General features: G+C 43.9%; 1 protein-coding gene across 2 annotated transcripts in view; it reads right to left on the bottom strand.

Annotated features, from left to right (window-relative positions):
• The window catches only part of scaper (S-phase cyclin A-associated protein in the ER), a 97260-nt gene that overhangs the window by 77258 nt on the left and 5492 nt on the right, over positions 1-14510 (bottom strand). For both annotated transcript variants that reach the window (XM_018763772.2, XM_018763773.2), the window contains exons 2-4: positions 10801-10918; positions 8175-8251; positions 4139-4336 (exon numbers count right to left, since the gene is read on the bottom strand). In XM_018763772.2, coding sequence (XP_018619288.2) covers positions 4139-4336; positions 8175-8251; positions 10801-10918 — 393 coding nt within the window. The remainder of the gene's footprint in view (positions 1-4138; positions 4337-8174; positions 8252-10800; positions 10919-14510) is intronic.

The following is a 14510-nucleotide window of genomic DNA, read 5'->3' as shown; positions in this document are numbered from 1 at the left end:
ATAAATACATGTCTGAGGTATTTTTAGGGTGTCAAAAAAGAATAGTTGTACGACCAAATGTTTCCAGGTTGTTTTTTTTGTGTTACTACCTCCAGGTGCAGCTCTTGAGCAAGTCACTCTAAATAGCGCCAATAAAATGACCCAGCTGTATAAATGAGTAAATAACTGCAGGTAGCTTAACACCAAGTTACTTAAAAGATAAATAAATGTGATAGAAATGTAATAATTTGTTCAATAATGGAAAAACCAATATATAGCATGGCTACTCAGGTAATGTATACTTGCATAGAGGGTGATATGTGACAAATTTACTGCACTCACTTTGGAACCAATTAACAATGTAGAGCGAGGTATTACTGTATTCAAGCTTGGAAAATTGTTTATTCTGAACATTGAAAAGCCAAAGTTTAATTCATGCAACTAGTTTCACACTCTTCTTCTTAAGCAGATTTTTAGATGAACACTTGTAATTCTTTAAGAAACATTACTTTTACTTTAATTACAATATTACTGCCCTACGATGGACTGGCGTCCTGTCTAGGGTGCACCTCCCCCCACCCATTCAGCCTTGCGCCCACTGTCTCCAGGATAGGCGCCAGCTCTCCGTTATCCCGCTCGGGACAAGCGGTTCTTGAAATTGTTCGTTGAGTACAATATTGCTTTTGACTGCTCTATCCAGTTCTGTTAACAGAAAATTGGTTATTGTCAGGATGTACAAGTGAACTGGCAACACTGCGGCTTTTGCCTTGCCTCCGACGTCATCATTAATTTAGTGGCAGTCAGGCCTACTATAGACTGGAGGCATTCAGCAGCGCTGGGAGGATGTAATCATGGTGCTGTCCCTGGCCAGCCGTGAGTCGGGAGAGGCACGGAGTCGTAACCTGAGCCCTATGACACGAACAAGGAAATGCCAGAAGGACAAACAGCCCGAGCAAAGCTGGTGCAGCCATCGAGATGAAGGCCACACTGTTTGAGCAGGACAAGGAAGAACAAAACTGCCTTAGAGAAGGCATCCCTCATCCCACCGATCACAGCATCTACATGTACAGCTGAAATTACCAATTAGTTTATCAATTGGCTGCAACTAATTCGATTGGTTTGTAATTAATTCTAGTTACTGGCGCATAGAGCAGGACGGATGGCGCCATCCTTTTGTCCCACTGACACACAATCCCGGGGAGCCAGGTCCCAGGGGGGCTCCGGACATCAATAGCGGCCTGCGGCCCACCTCCACAGGGAGAAACTTCAACCGCCTGAGAAGGTGCTGATGACAAACAAAGACAACAAGAACCTTGTGTTTCTCCAGCCTACAGCCCGGAGCCCCGCCCTGTGGCCGTGTGTGGCGGCTCAACATCGAGGTCACATGGCTCACCGATACCTCCCTCTGCTGAAGGTCGTGGCTGGCACCCGCTGGACGTGGACGACCAGATCGATCCCAAGATAAAAATACAGGGGATTCAGTTTTTTCCTCTTCAAACTGAGCAAACAGCTCAAACACATGCAGACTTATCATTAGAGCATCTACAACTGTTATTACACCGGATGTATAAGATAACCTCCTCAACAATGCAGCAAACAAGACAACAGATAAAAATGCATTACGTTCCACTTCCCATGTACTGGTTGCCCACACTTGGGAGTTTGAACATACATTAGAGTGGCCATAAAAGAAAGCAGTGCCTGCTGGGAGTAGAAGTACAATCTCCTTAATGCAGGAGCCTGCAAGAGCACCAGGGCTCGAATCCTATCCCCCCCACGGAAGCTGGACTCGGGGGGTATGATTTACAACTGCTCTGAAGGGAGTGGTAATTGGGAGTAAAGCTCTGCAGTGCTTTTAGTTAATAGAGGAGTCAGCTAGTGAAAGATGTGTCACGAACCACCCATACTCACTGGAGCTAGTTAACATCCCAAGTCTCCACAAGCATGTGCTCATTTGGTAATGGGAGTGAGGGGGGGGTGCAGTAAGAGACCAAAAAATACACAAAGAAGCTCAGTACCACACACCTCCAGGAAACCATTCCCACCCTGTCACATTTTTCATCCATCCTAGAAGACCACAGAGAACCCCACCCCCCCTCCACAGGCTCAATCTTCCACCATCCCAGTGGGGTGGGGAGGGGTCCTGACAGCCTCAGAACAACACTGCAAACAGCATTAGCACATCATCGTGTCACTGATTGGCTGGTCTGGGCTCTCATAACATTTGCCAAGAAAGGCCTGTACATTCTGGATCTTTGGTGTCCCCACGGAGCCGCACGATGAACACAGAAAACGCACTCTGCATCGGTTTGAAAACAACCTCTACGCTGCCACAGTCTTCCACCGTACACAATAAAGTTGACAAGATCTTTGCATGTTTTTTTAAAAAAAAAAAAAAACTCTAGGTTTGCAACTAGGACTTGTAATAGATATGAAGAAATGCACTATGGGAAATCTACTAGCTTAATGTAGTTCTTAGGGCAGCTCAGAGCAAATCCTGGCCAATATGTAAGAACAGTTCTATCTTTCCTTGCGGCTGACCACGAGCAGATAATGTTTGTGTGCGCGCGCCATGCGCGAGTGCTGAATGCAGGGTTTATAAAGCTCCAGGGTGTCGTCAACAAGCAGAATCAGAGCCCCCCCGTCCCGCCCCTCTAAGCAAATTCCGCTATCTATCAGAGCCTCCATTAGCACGAAGCCCAGCACAGGCAGCCGGGATGCATTTGCAGCGAAGGAGCCACTGCGGCGGCGGAGGCCATTACGTCGTCCGGCTGGGGTACGGCCTGAGGTTCCACCCGACCGAAGGGGGTAGGGGGCATACACAGCGGCCGATCCTTTTACACAGCCCTGCTGTCTGAAGTCTGACCGCAAGACCTATCCGTGCGGCGGCGACCGCAAGCAGTCACCAGAGCCACACTCAGCGTTATCCTGCATGACACAGCGATCAATACTCATGCACACTGCTCCACAGTCTGCCACAGATGTACTGGTTATACAGCTGTCTCACAATAAACAAACACACGGGCCTGGAATGCATTAAGAGCATCATTTTCGGGCATTCTGAACGCACGTACTGGCACATCTCCTGCTCTACACACAAATACAGGTGGATCCATGTGCCTCCATGTGGCAGACATGCAATCGCAATTTTCTGGCTCAAGTCTGACTTCTGGATCCTGCTGCAGCCATCACATTCAGGTAATGCAGCAAGTCCATTTGTGTAAATGGGTAAAACTGTAAAAATTGTTATTCGCATTCACCTTCAACAAAATCATAGGCAAAGCAACAAATCATCTCCCAACTGCTGGAATGCAAATCTCTGAAAACAAAGCAAAAACACTCTACGGAAATAAAAGTTTCCCAGGATTCAAAATTCAGGCTTTCACTTAACTGTTCCTTGTGGGTAAACTGAAGGCTAGCAGGGGGGTAAATAACTGTATTGTACTGGGAAATAACTGTAGGTACCCTAACCCCAGCTTAAGGCAGTAAAGACATACAGAGGAGTAGCTGAGGGGAACTTAATCAGTGATCCAAATTTCTCGATTTTTCTCTACTACTCTCATTTAAATTCAAAAGTGTTTGCTGTTAATTAATTAATCAATGAATTAATTAATTAAAAGGTGTCACGCTGTTGAGGTCTGCCCCTTTCCCGCTCCTCTCGTCACTGACCCAGGATACAAGGCCACTGCCTCCCCTCCAGTCTGGAAGGACGTAATCAGCCATTCTGTCCTAACCTTTCAACCAGCTCCCCCAACACTCAGCCACAATATTTAAACACAGTCATCCATCTCCCCTGTCTCCAGGATGTCCAGGGGAGCACCCAGTGATAATTCTCTCACTAGGACACCTTCAAAGCTCCCTCTGACACAAACCAGAAAACAAAAGGAATGTGTGCAGGAAAAGGGGGGCGGGGTAAAATCCTAAAGCCTCAGCAGCACCGTCTTCTGGCCATCAAACAGGCATCTGTACCATGAGCTAGACTACGTTTTTATGCATGAGCTGTGTCAGCGTACCCAATGATGCAGGTAAGGTTACGCCTGTTATTTACACCGGTACAACCCAATTCCCTCAGTGTTCGGCTTCATACGGAAAGGATCTGCGTGGCACTCTTTAGGCTTCTCCCGAAACACTGCGGCCCAGCAAAAAGCACGAGACCTACCTTGCACTCCACCACACTCTGGTCCCACTCGCACGTGACGTAGATCTCGTCCACAGCCCGGCGGAGGTTATCGAAGAGGAAAGCCCAGTAGCGTGCTCGCAGGTCCACCTTGCGTGGTGGCCTTGCCTTTGTGGGGCTCTTCTCAGCAGCCTTGTCCAACATGGCCCCACCCACAGGCTTGGCATCCAGGCCTGCATTCTGCACACACACACATAAAAGGGTGAGGAGAAATAAAAAGACAGGGCCAAGTACGGATCTGTACGTTCTATTAGAATTTTTCTACGTCCTGTACAATTCTGTCCATTCCATCTCTATGCTACATACACACTGCACTCTATCTATAGGGGCAACAGGTATGAAGATTTGAATTTGCTTCATAAATTGAAGCTGTAAATATCCATTCCATATATTACATGTCTTCTGTACTGTAAATCGTACTATTTTATTGTCTTGTCTTCACCTCCTGCTGTAGTACTCTTAAGCAGGGCACACACACATGCAGAAACTGCTTGTCCCGAGCAGGGTCGCGGCGAGCCGGGGCCTAACCCGGCAGCGCAGGGCGTAAGGCCGGAGGGGGAGGGGACACACCCAGGACGGGATGCCAGTCCATCGCAAGGCACCCCAAGCGGGACTTGAACCCTAGACCCACCGGAGAGCAGGCACAGGCCAAACCCGCTGTGCCACCACACCCCCCCGTTCTTGAGCACGGCACTTACCCTGAATTGCTCCAGTAATAACTACAGCATGCTTAGGATGACACGAACAGTTGTAACCACATTTATTAAGATATTAAATTTAAACGCGAATGCATTTCGGCCACAGACTTCAGGAAGATGAGATAAACACCCTGATGGTCTGCGGCAGAAACACAATCGTGGTCAAATTTCACGTGTTTAAGTTTCAAATAAAATTTATAATTGTAATAAATATGGTTAAAACTCGAGCGCTGTCCAAAGTAGACTACTGCAGTGTTGTCATAGGATGCTGCACCTTCTGTAGTTAACGTTTGTTAGCTGTGGTGAACATGTATTATTTTTCCTAACTAGAGTAAAAATGACCCTGCTGTATAAATGAGTAAATCATTATATAACTAAGTCGCTCTGGAGAAAAGCCTCAGCTAAATAAATCAATGTAAATGCATGCCATTACAAGCTGCTCGGCAGCTCAGCAGCAAGGAAGCGCAGAGGTTGAAATGAGTTAAAGTTCAACAAGCAAGGTCAGAAAGCCAAAAGGAAAGGAAGACGTTGTAGAAAACAGAAAACAGAGCCCGACTTCACCACAAAAAGTACTCTGAATATGAGCAGTAAACAAACATTTGATGAACGACACAAATAAATCAAGTTTTAAAATAAATACGATCCCAAAGTTTATATGAGGGTATAAACCATTTAGCAGATCATTACTACTAAAACAGTTTTGGAAATGACAGAGGACACGTTAGTGCGGAGACCTGCCCGCGCACCATTCTCGCAGACAGCGGCGTGCGCAGCCCAGCGAAAAGCCTGTTGCCCGCGAACTGGTTGAACCCACTTAGCAGGTTGACAGCCGCACCAGGTTCCCACACGCGGCAGGAATCCTGGAAGCGGAGCCCAGGACGGCGGCACGACACTTTAACAAACGGGCCGACCACTCGGGAACCCGGACCGAAGGCTCCGGGCACCAGCGTTCGCCTCGGAGCCACGGCAGCTTCCACGCAACCGGTCCAATCCGCCAACGATGCGCCACACAAAAGGCAGGTGTATTCGCACGCAGCCCTCTGCCTTGTGTGCATTCCCCTCTGAAATCAGCTCTGATAAAATATTCATAGAACAGAAAATCCATATCAACACACCGCATCATGCGATGAACTCATGTCTCAGCGGAGGGTGGACTGAGCTGCAACAATGACATCGATGAAGCCCTCAGCCCCTGGGTGTTGCTTATAAATGTTTCATTTGGAGTTCAAAAAAATAAATAAATAAATAAAGAAAAAAATCTGAGAATGTGCAAACACCACAGACAGCTTTTCTGCTTTGTTTTTGTTAATGCCCTCACCCCCCCCCCCAGTTTCCCATTCTCTGTTGCTCTCTCCCCCCCAGCTGCTGGCTTTCAACTGTACTCTGACAGCCACTACGGATCATCTCAGTAACAACTACAGCCCACACGTAATTAGCCATCCATCTGTCAGGATGGTAACAGGTTTGCACTAATGTGCCTGGCGCCCACCTCGCCACATTCCGCTTCACCTTTTCTCAGAGCTTTCATACATTCTCAGGGCCGGGGGCTCCCCGGCCACCTCCAGACATACGGGCGGTGGGGGAGAAGGTCCCTGGTGCCAGCGCTGGACTAAACATTAGACACTGAGGAAGCAATGCCCCTGTTTCAGAGGGAGAAATAAAAGTCACCACTCAACACTATCTTTTCAGCCCGAACGCTATAATGAACACTAAAAGACATCACTCTTAAAACAACCATTAAATGATGGGGGGGGGATTTGAAGGTAATCAGTCATATTAAAAATTAAAAAAAAAAATAAAAAAAATTTGAAAAAAAGTCATCTGCCACAAAGACGTAATGATGGAAAGCCGCATGCACACTCGGGGTGGGGGTTGGGCTGGACCAACAGCCTGCCAGTGTAACCTAATACATGAAGACGGAATAAGCCAGCAGCTAGGTAATGGAAAGGTCAGTAGAACCCACCCCAGTGGCTTGCTTGTCACTGTTCAATAACAGCCACTCTGGGGACGATGGGCCCAACTCGGCCCCCGGCCGCCAAACCCTGACTGCACAGCTGATTCCCACCATTTCATCCTCCATTAGCTCCCTCAAACAGGGTCACACTTGCAGCATCCCCCAGTCTCCTTTCCCCATGAAAAGCAGGGGAGGTCTTATGTGGTGTAAAGTGCTGCCTGTTAGGGCAACGCAGGGGGAAGCTCGAACAGTGTTTCATCTTTGATTGGGGGAAAAACAATTTTATGGACTTTCTTATGAACAGGTGCACTATAAATACTGGTTGTTGAAAGGTTTGGACATTACCAGTATTCCCAGCATATTAAAGCACCGCACCTAAAATCCTATAAAGATATATAGCCCTCTAGTGTTACATCTAATCAAACGCTTCTCAAGAGTTCTTCAAATGTTTTCTTCAGCAACGCGATTGGGAATTTTCTCCTCCCTTTTTTTCGAAACTGTTAGGATAAATTCTGGAATGAAAACACTGGCAGCAAATGATCTCAACATATATTCTGCAATGTGTTTTCATGCTTTCTCGAATCTGTTTCCACCCACATTCTCAGCATAATATAACATAGTACATTCCAAAAAAGGACAAGAGAAAAAATAGAAATGAGTGCTAACAAAGAAAAAAAAAAGATTTAAGAATCTGTTTTTGAAAACGGCACAACTACAAGACACCTACTAAAATTCATTGTCACAGCATGTGTGTCATAACATCAGGCAGTTTAGAAGTAGCCTGTGTATGCTGTCCTTTAGTTTACAAAAACGCATTCATTTGCATTTAATCTATAATTCAGTAACCCTAAAATCATTAACCATGTTCTATAAGTGGGAAATACTAGGCAACAGCAAAAGCAGCCAATTTATAGTGTTACATGACTACGAAAGAGCTTTTGAATGAATTTAAAAGAAAAATTTAAAAAAGCAACCATTTAGATAGATAGATAGATACATAGAAACCTTAATTGAATAAAATAAATCTCAAGTAACATGAAAATCCAAACCTGGTAACTAATGTTTAATGGTAAACCTGAGGGGGGGGGGGACTGAGTTTACAGGGCTGTTATTCATCTAAGGGGCAAGTGGCTTTGCAAATAGCCCACAGGCTAGTTGTGACACCTGGTCAACGGGCTACACACTTCTTCTCATTCAAGTGGTCTATGTCTCCCTCTCATGGCCAACTCACTAGATTACCTTTAAAAACAACCAGTAGCATGCAGCCACACAGTGGCACTTACTGTATGGCGCATATTTACAAAACATAACCTATTCATTACTCTGAATTTAGGCTTAAAATGGCAATTGAAAGAGTTGAAGTCACCCGTTTTTTGCTCCTGTTAAGTCCAGAGTTAATCCTCTGTGCCCTTGGATTGCTTGCAGCATGTGACTTTGGCTTCCCTGTAGAGATAAAAAATAAAAAAAAGAGTAAGGGGGAAAAAAAGTTAGGAGAGTTTCTCCACTACTTCCAGCTCTGGGATTAAATCAATGTGTTGTATACAGCCCTACTGCCTGCAGTTCCCCAGCGCTAACCCAACACCAAGGTACACACAAGAGCAAAAAGCACCGAATGATCTCTTCGGGCATCAGCTCTGGAAGGTATCGGCCTCTGTTCCGCTTCCAACACTCCTCCAACACTCGGTAATTGGCTTATTGCAAGAGTACACGGCATCGGTGTTGCATTTGACAAAACTATTACGGTATACTCTTCAAAAGGCCAAACATGCCTTCTAGAATAGTCCGAGGTTTACTTCAAGGCAGCTTTGTGAACTGAAGTTGTAAATATCCACTTCATAAATTATATGCCCCATGTACTGTAAATTGTACTATTGTATTGTGGTCTTCACACTACTAGACTGCCCTGTAGTATCTTGTCCTGCATTGCTGTCTGTATCACTTCACTGTGCCCCAATGTATATTACTGTAGGAAGGGAAAATTATAGCACAAGAACATCATTTTATTCATGGAATACACTATAATAAAAAAATTTGACACTTTCAATGTTTCATTGGGGGTTCTTTAGCCATTTCATATCTCGTGCTATAGGGGGGGTCGCGATGGGTTTGGCCTATGCCTGCTCTCTGGCGGGTCTGGGGTTCGAGTCCCACTTGGGGTGCCCCGCGACGAACTGGCGTCCCATCTTGGGTGTGTCCCCTCCCCCTCTAGCCTTACGCCCTGTGTTGCCGGGTTAGGCTCCAGCTCACCGTGACCCTGCTCGGGACAAGTGGTTTCAGTCAATGTGTGTGTGAGATATCCTGTGCTTTCCTTCCGCCACGGCCTGTGGTCCACCCACTGGCGTTACTTGATCGGCAGTTGACATATGGCATCCCTGTCATCTCTCGGCTTCGTAGACCTGAATTGATAATCTGAGTAAAAATCTTTCATTTTGCGGGCAAGAGTCCAATCATGATAAGTCTGTTTCCTGTGGATTCAGGAGGGTTTCTCAGGCCACTATACGCGGCCTTCACCGATCAGTCTTATCATTCACCACCAAGTTGTGAGGATGGTGAAGGCAAGACCAGAAACCCGGCCCTGTTCCACTCTTCTTCAGTAGAGGCGACAGAGATTGAAGGGACCTATTGATTTAATAGCATCCAAATGTGTAACTGGACCACCTGCATACCAAGGGTTGGGCTGACATCCTAGTGTCAATAAGTTGAGTCTCACCCTGTTCTGACCTTCAGTTATGACAACACTCTTAGGGCCTGGGGCAGAACGATATAAGGAAGCAGCGGGTCACTTGCTGTCCACGGAACAAAAACAAGAGGCTTTCCCCTAGCGGAAAGTCCCGGGTTCTGGTGCCAGATGAAGAGTATATACTGGTTCTGCAACATATAAACAATTGGGAACAGAAAGCTACTTGTAAACCATTTTGTTTAGAAGTCAAGTCACAATCGGTAAAAGTTTCTTAAAAACATCCCTCAATTTCTATCACTGCTAGATACAATTTTTGAACGTAATATTTGTGTTACAATAAAAATAAATGTACAATAAATAAAATCATTTTATTATGTTTGTGCAACATCTGAATAAAGTCAAAATTACTTTTAAAAAAAAAAAAAAAAAAAAAAAAAAAAAAAAAAAAAAAAAAAAAATCACCACCCCCCCACAACTCCTATATAGCCAGGACTAGAGAAATATTCATCCCATAAGCATATACAATGTTCCCCTTGAAGTAAAATCCTGCTTTATAATAACAAAATTATCTTGTGTGCCTCCTCTACAGATCTGGGCTCCTAGAAATCTCACCACAATTTTACCCCCCATCTTAATGGTATTCCTCTTCTTACTAGTGCTGCTAGAAATTGTCGCTGGAAACAAAACAGAAGTCATGTCTGCTCTTTCATAAATATAACAAAACAAACAAAATGCAATTAAAAAAAAAAAAACCATTTGCATCTACAGAAATTCTTAACCATTTGCAACCTGAGGATAACATTAATTGTTTCAACATGTACTTATGAATTATATTCAGCAGTTAGCCTTAAAACAGACCATGCTATGCTAATAAATCCAGTCATAATAAAACCTCTTTTCAAAAAGTCTAAAAACTGTTGCACCAGCTTCGAAATAATTGTATGTAGGATATCCAAACATCAAATGATACATACATTTGAAAAGGGTGAGTTAGTTTAAGTTGTACTAGGAATACCTGAGAAAAAAAGTTAAAATTAGTGTGCGATTGAAGTAAATATGGTAGGGGCGAATGTGGTTGGGGACCACGTGAATCTGACCTTGCATGTGTGAGAAAGTGGGCAACTGTGGGTGTAACTTTGGGCGAAGGCAGATGGAGGCTTGTGAGTTTTGGCAGATGCTGGGAGAACGTAGAGGAGAACGAATGTAGAGGCTGGGGGAACACGGGTTTGCCGACAGGCTGGAGGTAGAAAGAAGCCTGGCAAAAGTGAGTAAGTCTGCACATGTAAATTTGTACCACAGATGCAGTGCTCACCTTCCTCCTCCTTGCTCTCCAGCGGCACGCTCCAGGCGATCAGGTTACGAGCAGCGCGCCCTTCCTCGGCCACGATCCTCCTCACCTTGTCATGGCTGTTGGAGCGTTGGAATGAGGCCTAAGTAAAGTATGGGGTACATATTACAGCTATGCAATGACAGTCACAGCACTTCATTTGTTCTTCCTCTACGGCATAAAATTGGGCATTGACTAACAAAGTCAGCAGCCCCACCACATGGCAATCAAATTTCCTCTTTCATCATCCATCCACACCAGAACCAGTTAAAGGAACTCACCTACCCCAGAAGAGTCCCAAATAACAAAAATTAAATACAGTTTTATCTCCTGAGATATGCCTACTTCAGTTACAACCATTCAACTTTACAAAGAGTTTCACTGAAAACACCTACTTTGCCTTAAAGGGCATTTCTTGTATTTTCAAGGACAAAATATGGATTTCATGCAATTCCAGAGAGAGGAGTGGCCCACAGTGACCAATACTCATCTGACAATTTTATCCAAGGATGACTTACAATGTTACATACACTGAACTCTACAATCATTCATACAGTTGAGCAAAGCAACACGGACAACTAGTACGAGCAATTTTGTCACCAACGCAGCTGAAACATCCTTGGACTGTGGGAGGAAAGACACAGATAAAAACCACAGTCAAAATGCAAACAAACAATCACAGGTGCTGCGAGACACCATGCCGACTTGAGTGACATCTGCATCGTTTTCACCAATTTCTTTTCGCTCTACTGTTCCATTGTTTGTTACTAAATGCTGAATTAATACATAAATATTGAGTATCGTGTATGTTTTGCTCATGAGCATTCGTTAAGTATACAATAGCTATGAGAGAGCTCAATGAGTGCAGATATTCATAGAGTATTATAGAGTCATTAAGGGAAACTTTGTTTTAGGATAACAAATGTTATTTATTGAATTTTGTCCATTTTAATGGGATCTGGTGACATTTTAGCACAAACCAAAGTCAAATATTGGACCCCAATAATTTTTTCCCCCGAAAAATAAAATTAATTATGTCTTTGAGAAGAACTCGCCTTACGAAGGGTTTTGTATTACTTTAATAAGGTGGGGAAAGACTGTGGTGACATAAGAAAATAAATACCCAGTAGCCCACATGATGGGTTTCTGGTTCTACACAGCAGGATTTGTGCCATTATACAGGCTGTTACTGGTTCAGCTGGTAGCAAAGTGATTAGAGCTGCTGGCTTTGGACCCAGTGGTTGTAGGTTCAAATCAAATCTCTGGCTGTAGTGCCCTTGAGTAAGGTACTTACCCTAAATTACTCTAATAAAAATTACCCAGCTGTACAAATGGGTAAGTAATTGTAGGTAGATTAACATTGTGCAAAATGACTACGCTTGTATCTCAGTTTATGAACACAATCGGGACCAGAAGTCTTGTCTGTAGCCCAGAACTGTTCTTAAGCACCGTACTCCTACTATGTCACCACCAGTGAAAGCCTAAAAATAGAGCTTAATCCCTCAGTTTCTTGACTGGTTATGTGGTAAATCACTAAGCTTCTATTTTAAAATGAAACAGTGGAGTAGAAGGGGGAAACAAAAGGAGTGAGCTGAAGAACATTAATAACCCAACTAAATTTTACTGGCCATAAGGAAGCCACCAGATGACTACATAAACATGTTTGTCAGCATTTAGTCATGTTCAGCAGTTTTAGAGTCCAAAAACAGACAAGTGCCCCCCCCCCCCTTTTTTTTTTTTTTAAACTTTCTAGGTGGTTTCAAATAATAATAAACACTGGATTAAATGCATCTATGAAATCTGTGAGAGGAAGAAAGAGTCTCTGCCTCACACTAGTGGGAGAAAATGGAAATGCAGGCCATTTCTGCTCAGCAACAAATTTTAGAAAATGGAACAACAAAGAAAATGCAACTTAAAAATTAATAAACTCGGAAACGTTTTGCATCTTCAAAAAAGTGTAACTCGTATTTGTATCGCGAGGTACAAGTGTATACATTTTTTATTGGGCTAAACTACATTAATTTATGATGTTGGGGTGTCCCACCTTAGTTACTGTAGGAGTTGAGCTCAACATCATTTCTGGAGTCCACTTTACATGTAGTCTGTTTAAAACACAGCCCCCATTGCAAGACTCCTGAGCACCACATGTAAGAACGTATCCATCTAGGTACTTTGCCATAATTAGGGCAACAAACTATAAGATACCGTAGGGCGAGGCTGTGGAGAGAGTCCCCGGTTTCACATCACAGAAGACCTCTCGTGGGCCACACACACATCTCTACTGTCACTGGAAAGGCACAACAACCAACGCCCCTGTTTCTTGAGAAGACTGAAGGGGCCTAGGATCTTCTCGTGAATTTCTACTGATGTACGGTGGAGCACGTACTGATGTACTGCATTACAGCATGGCACGCCAGTTGCACAAGAGAAGAACAGAATGGTCTGCGACGGGTCATCAGGATGGCTCAGAACATCACTGGCACACAGGTACCGGCAGTCGAATACATTTATCTGTTCAGATGTCAGAACAGAGCCTTCGAAATTATCAGGGAGTCCACTCACCTGGCACAACACCTCTTTAAGGCGATACAGGACAATTCACTCTCACACCACAAGAATGAAAAACAGCATCTTCTCCCAAAGCTGCAAAACAGCTGAACGCTTGCTTGATTTTTATTATACCGTATTATCTATTTACTGTATTATCTGTTTAAACTTTAATTTTTAATTTTATTTACTTACGTGTTTTATATTGTTGTCTAAAGAACTCAGGGAATACCACTATAATTTTGTTGTATTGCACAGCAGTACAATGACAATAAAATCTTCCATTCAATTCAAGACATACTGGTGTGATCACTGCATTATTTTTATTGTCTTTCTTTGGGGTTTTCTGTGATTTTTAGATGCAATACCCCCAACCTCCCTAGCTAACAGGATGACTTCTCATTTGCATTTATTCATTTAGCTGACACTTTTCTTCAAAACAGGCTCCAATCTTGAGGTTGCAATTATTACAGTTACAAGCTTACAATTATTTACCCATTTATACAGCTGGGTAATTTTTTACTGAAGCAATTTTTAGGGTAAGTACCTTGCTCAAGGGTACTAGGATCGGAGGTGGGGATCGAACCTGCAACCTTTAGAGCCAAAGGCAACAACTCTGACCACTATTCTACCAGCTGCCCTTTTTACAAAACAGTTTTGGCCAGTTAAGTGGTGTAAACATATCCATCTTCTTCAACATACCACTGTTTCATGAGTTACATAAGCAGGTTTTTTATGCATTATCTCCTAGAGGCATCTAATATTGCAAAACTGAAAGACAATACAGTACTATAACTACAAAATGTTATATGCTTACATTGTAGAGTTTCTCTGTGTGTACATGTGAGCGTGTGTGGCTATCCCACAATGGACTGGTGTCCCATCCAGGGTGTACCCGCATAGCCTTCGACCCAGTGATTCCAAGACAGGCTCCAGACCACAAGGGCAAGCAGTTCATAAACATGAGAGAGAAGGAAGGAGAAGTGAAGGGGGGAGGAGAGAAAAAAAAAAAAAAAAAAAAAAGGAAGCACCTTGGGGGGACAGCAGGGAGCATAGTGGTTAAAGTAGCAGCCTCGAATTTCAAGGACCTGGATTTATAGGCAACCTCCCCTACAATACTTTTTCAAGAGGTACTTACCCTGAATTGC

The sequence above is a fragment of the Scleropages formosus genome, chromosome 11, assembly GCF_900964775.1.
Source record: "Scleropages formosus chromosome 11, fSclFor1.1, whole genome shotgun sequence".
Classification (NCBI taxonomy): Eukaryota; Metazoa; Chordata; class Actinopteri; order Osteoglossiformes; family Osteoglossidae; genus Scleropages; species Scleropages formosus.
Note: the sequence above shows the minus strand (reverse complement) of the source record. Positions and strands in the feature narration are given on the sequence as shown.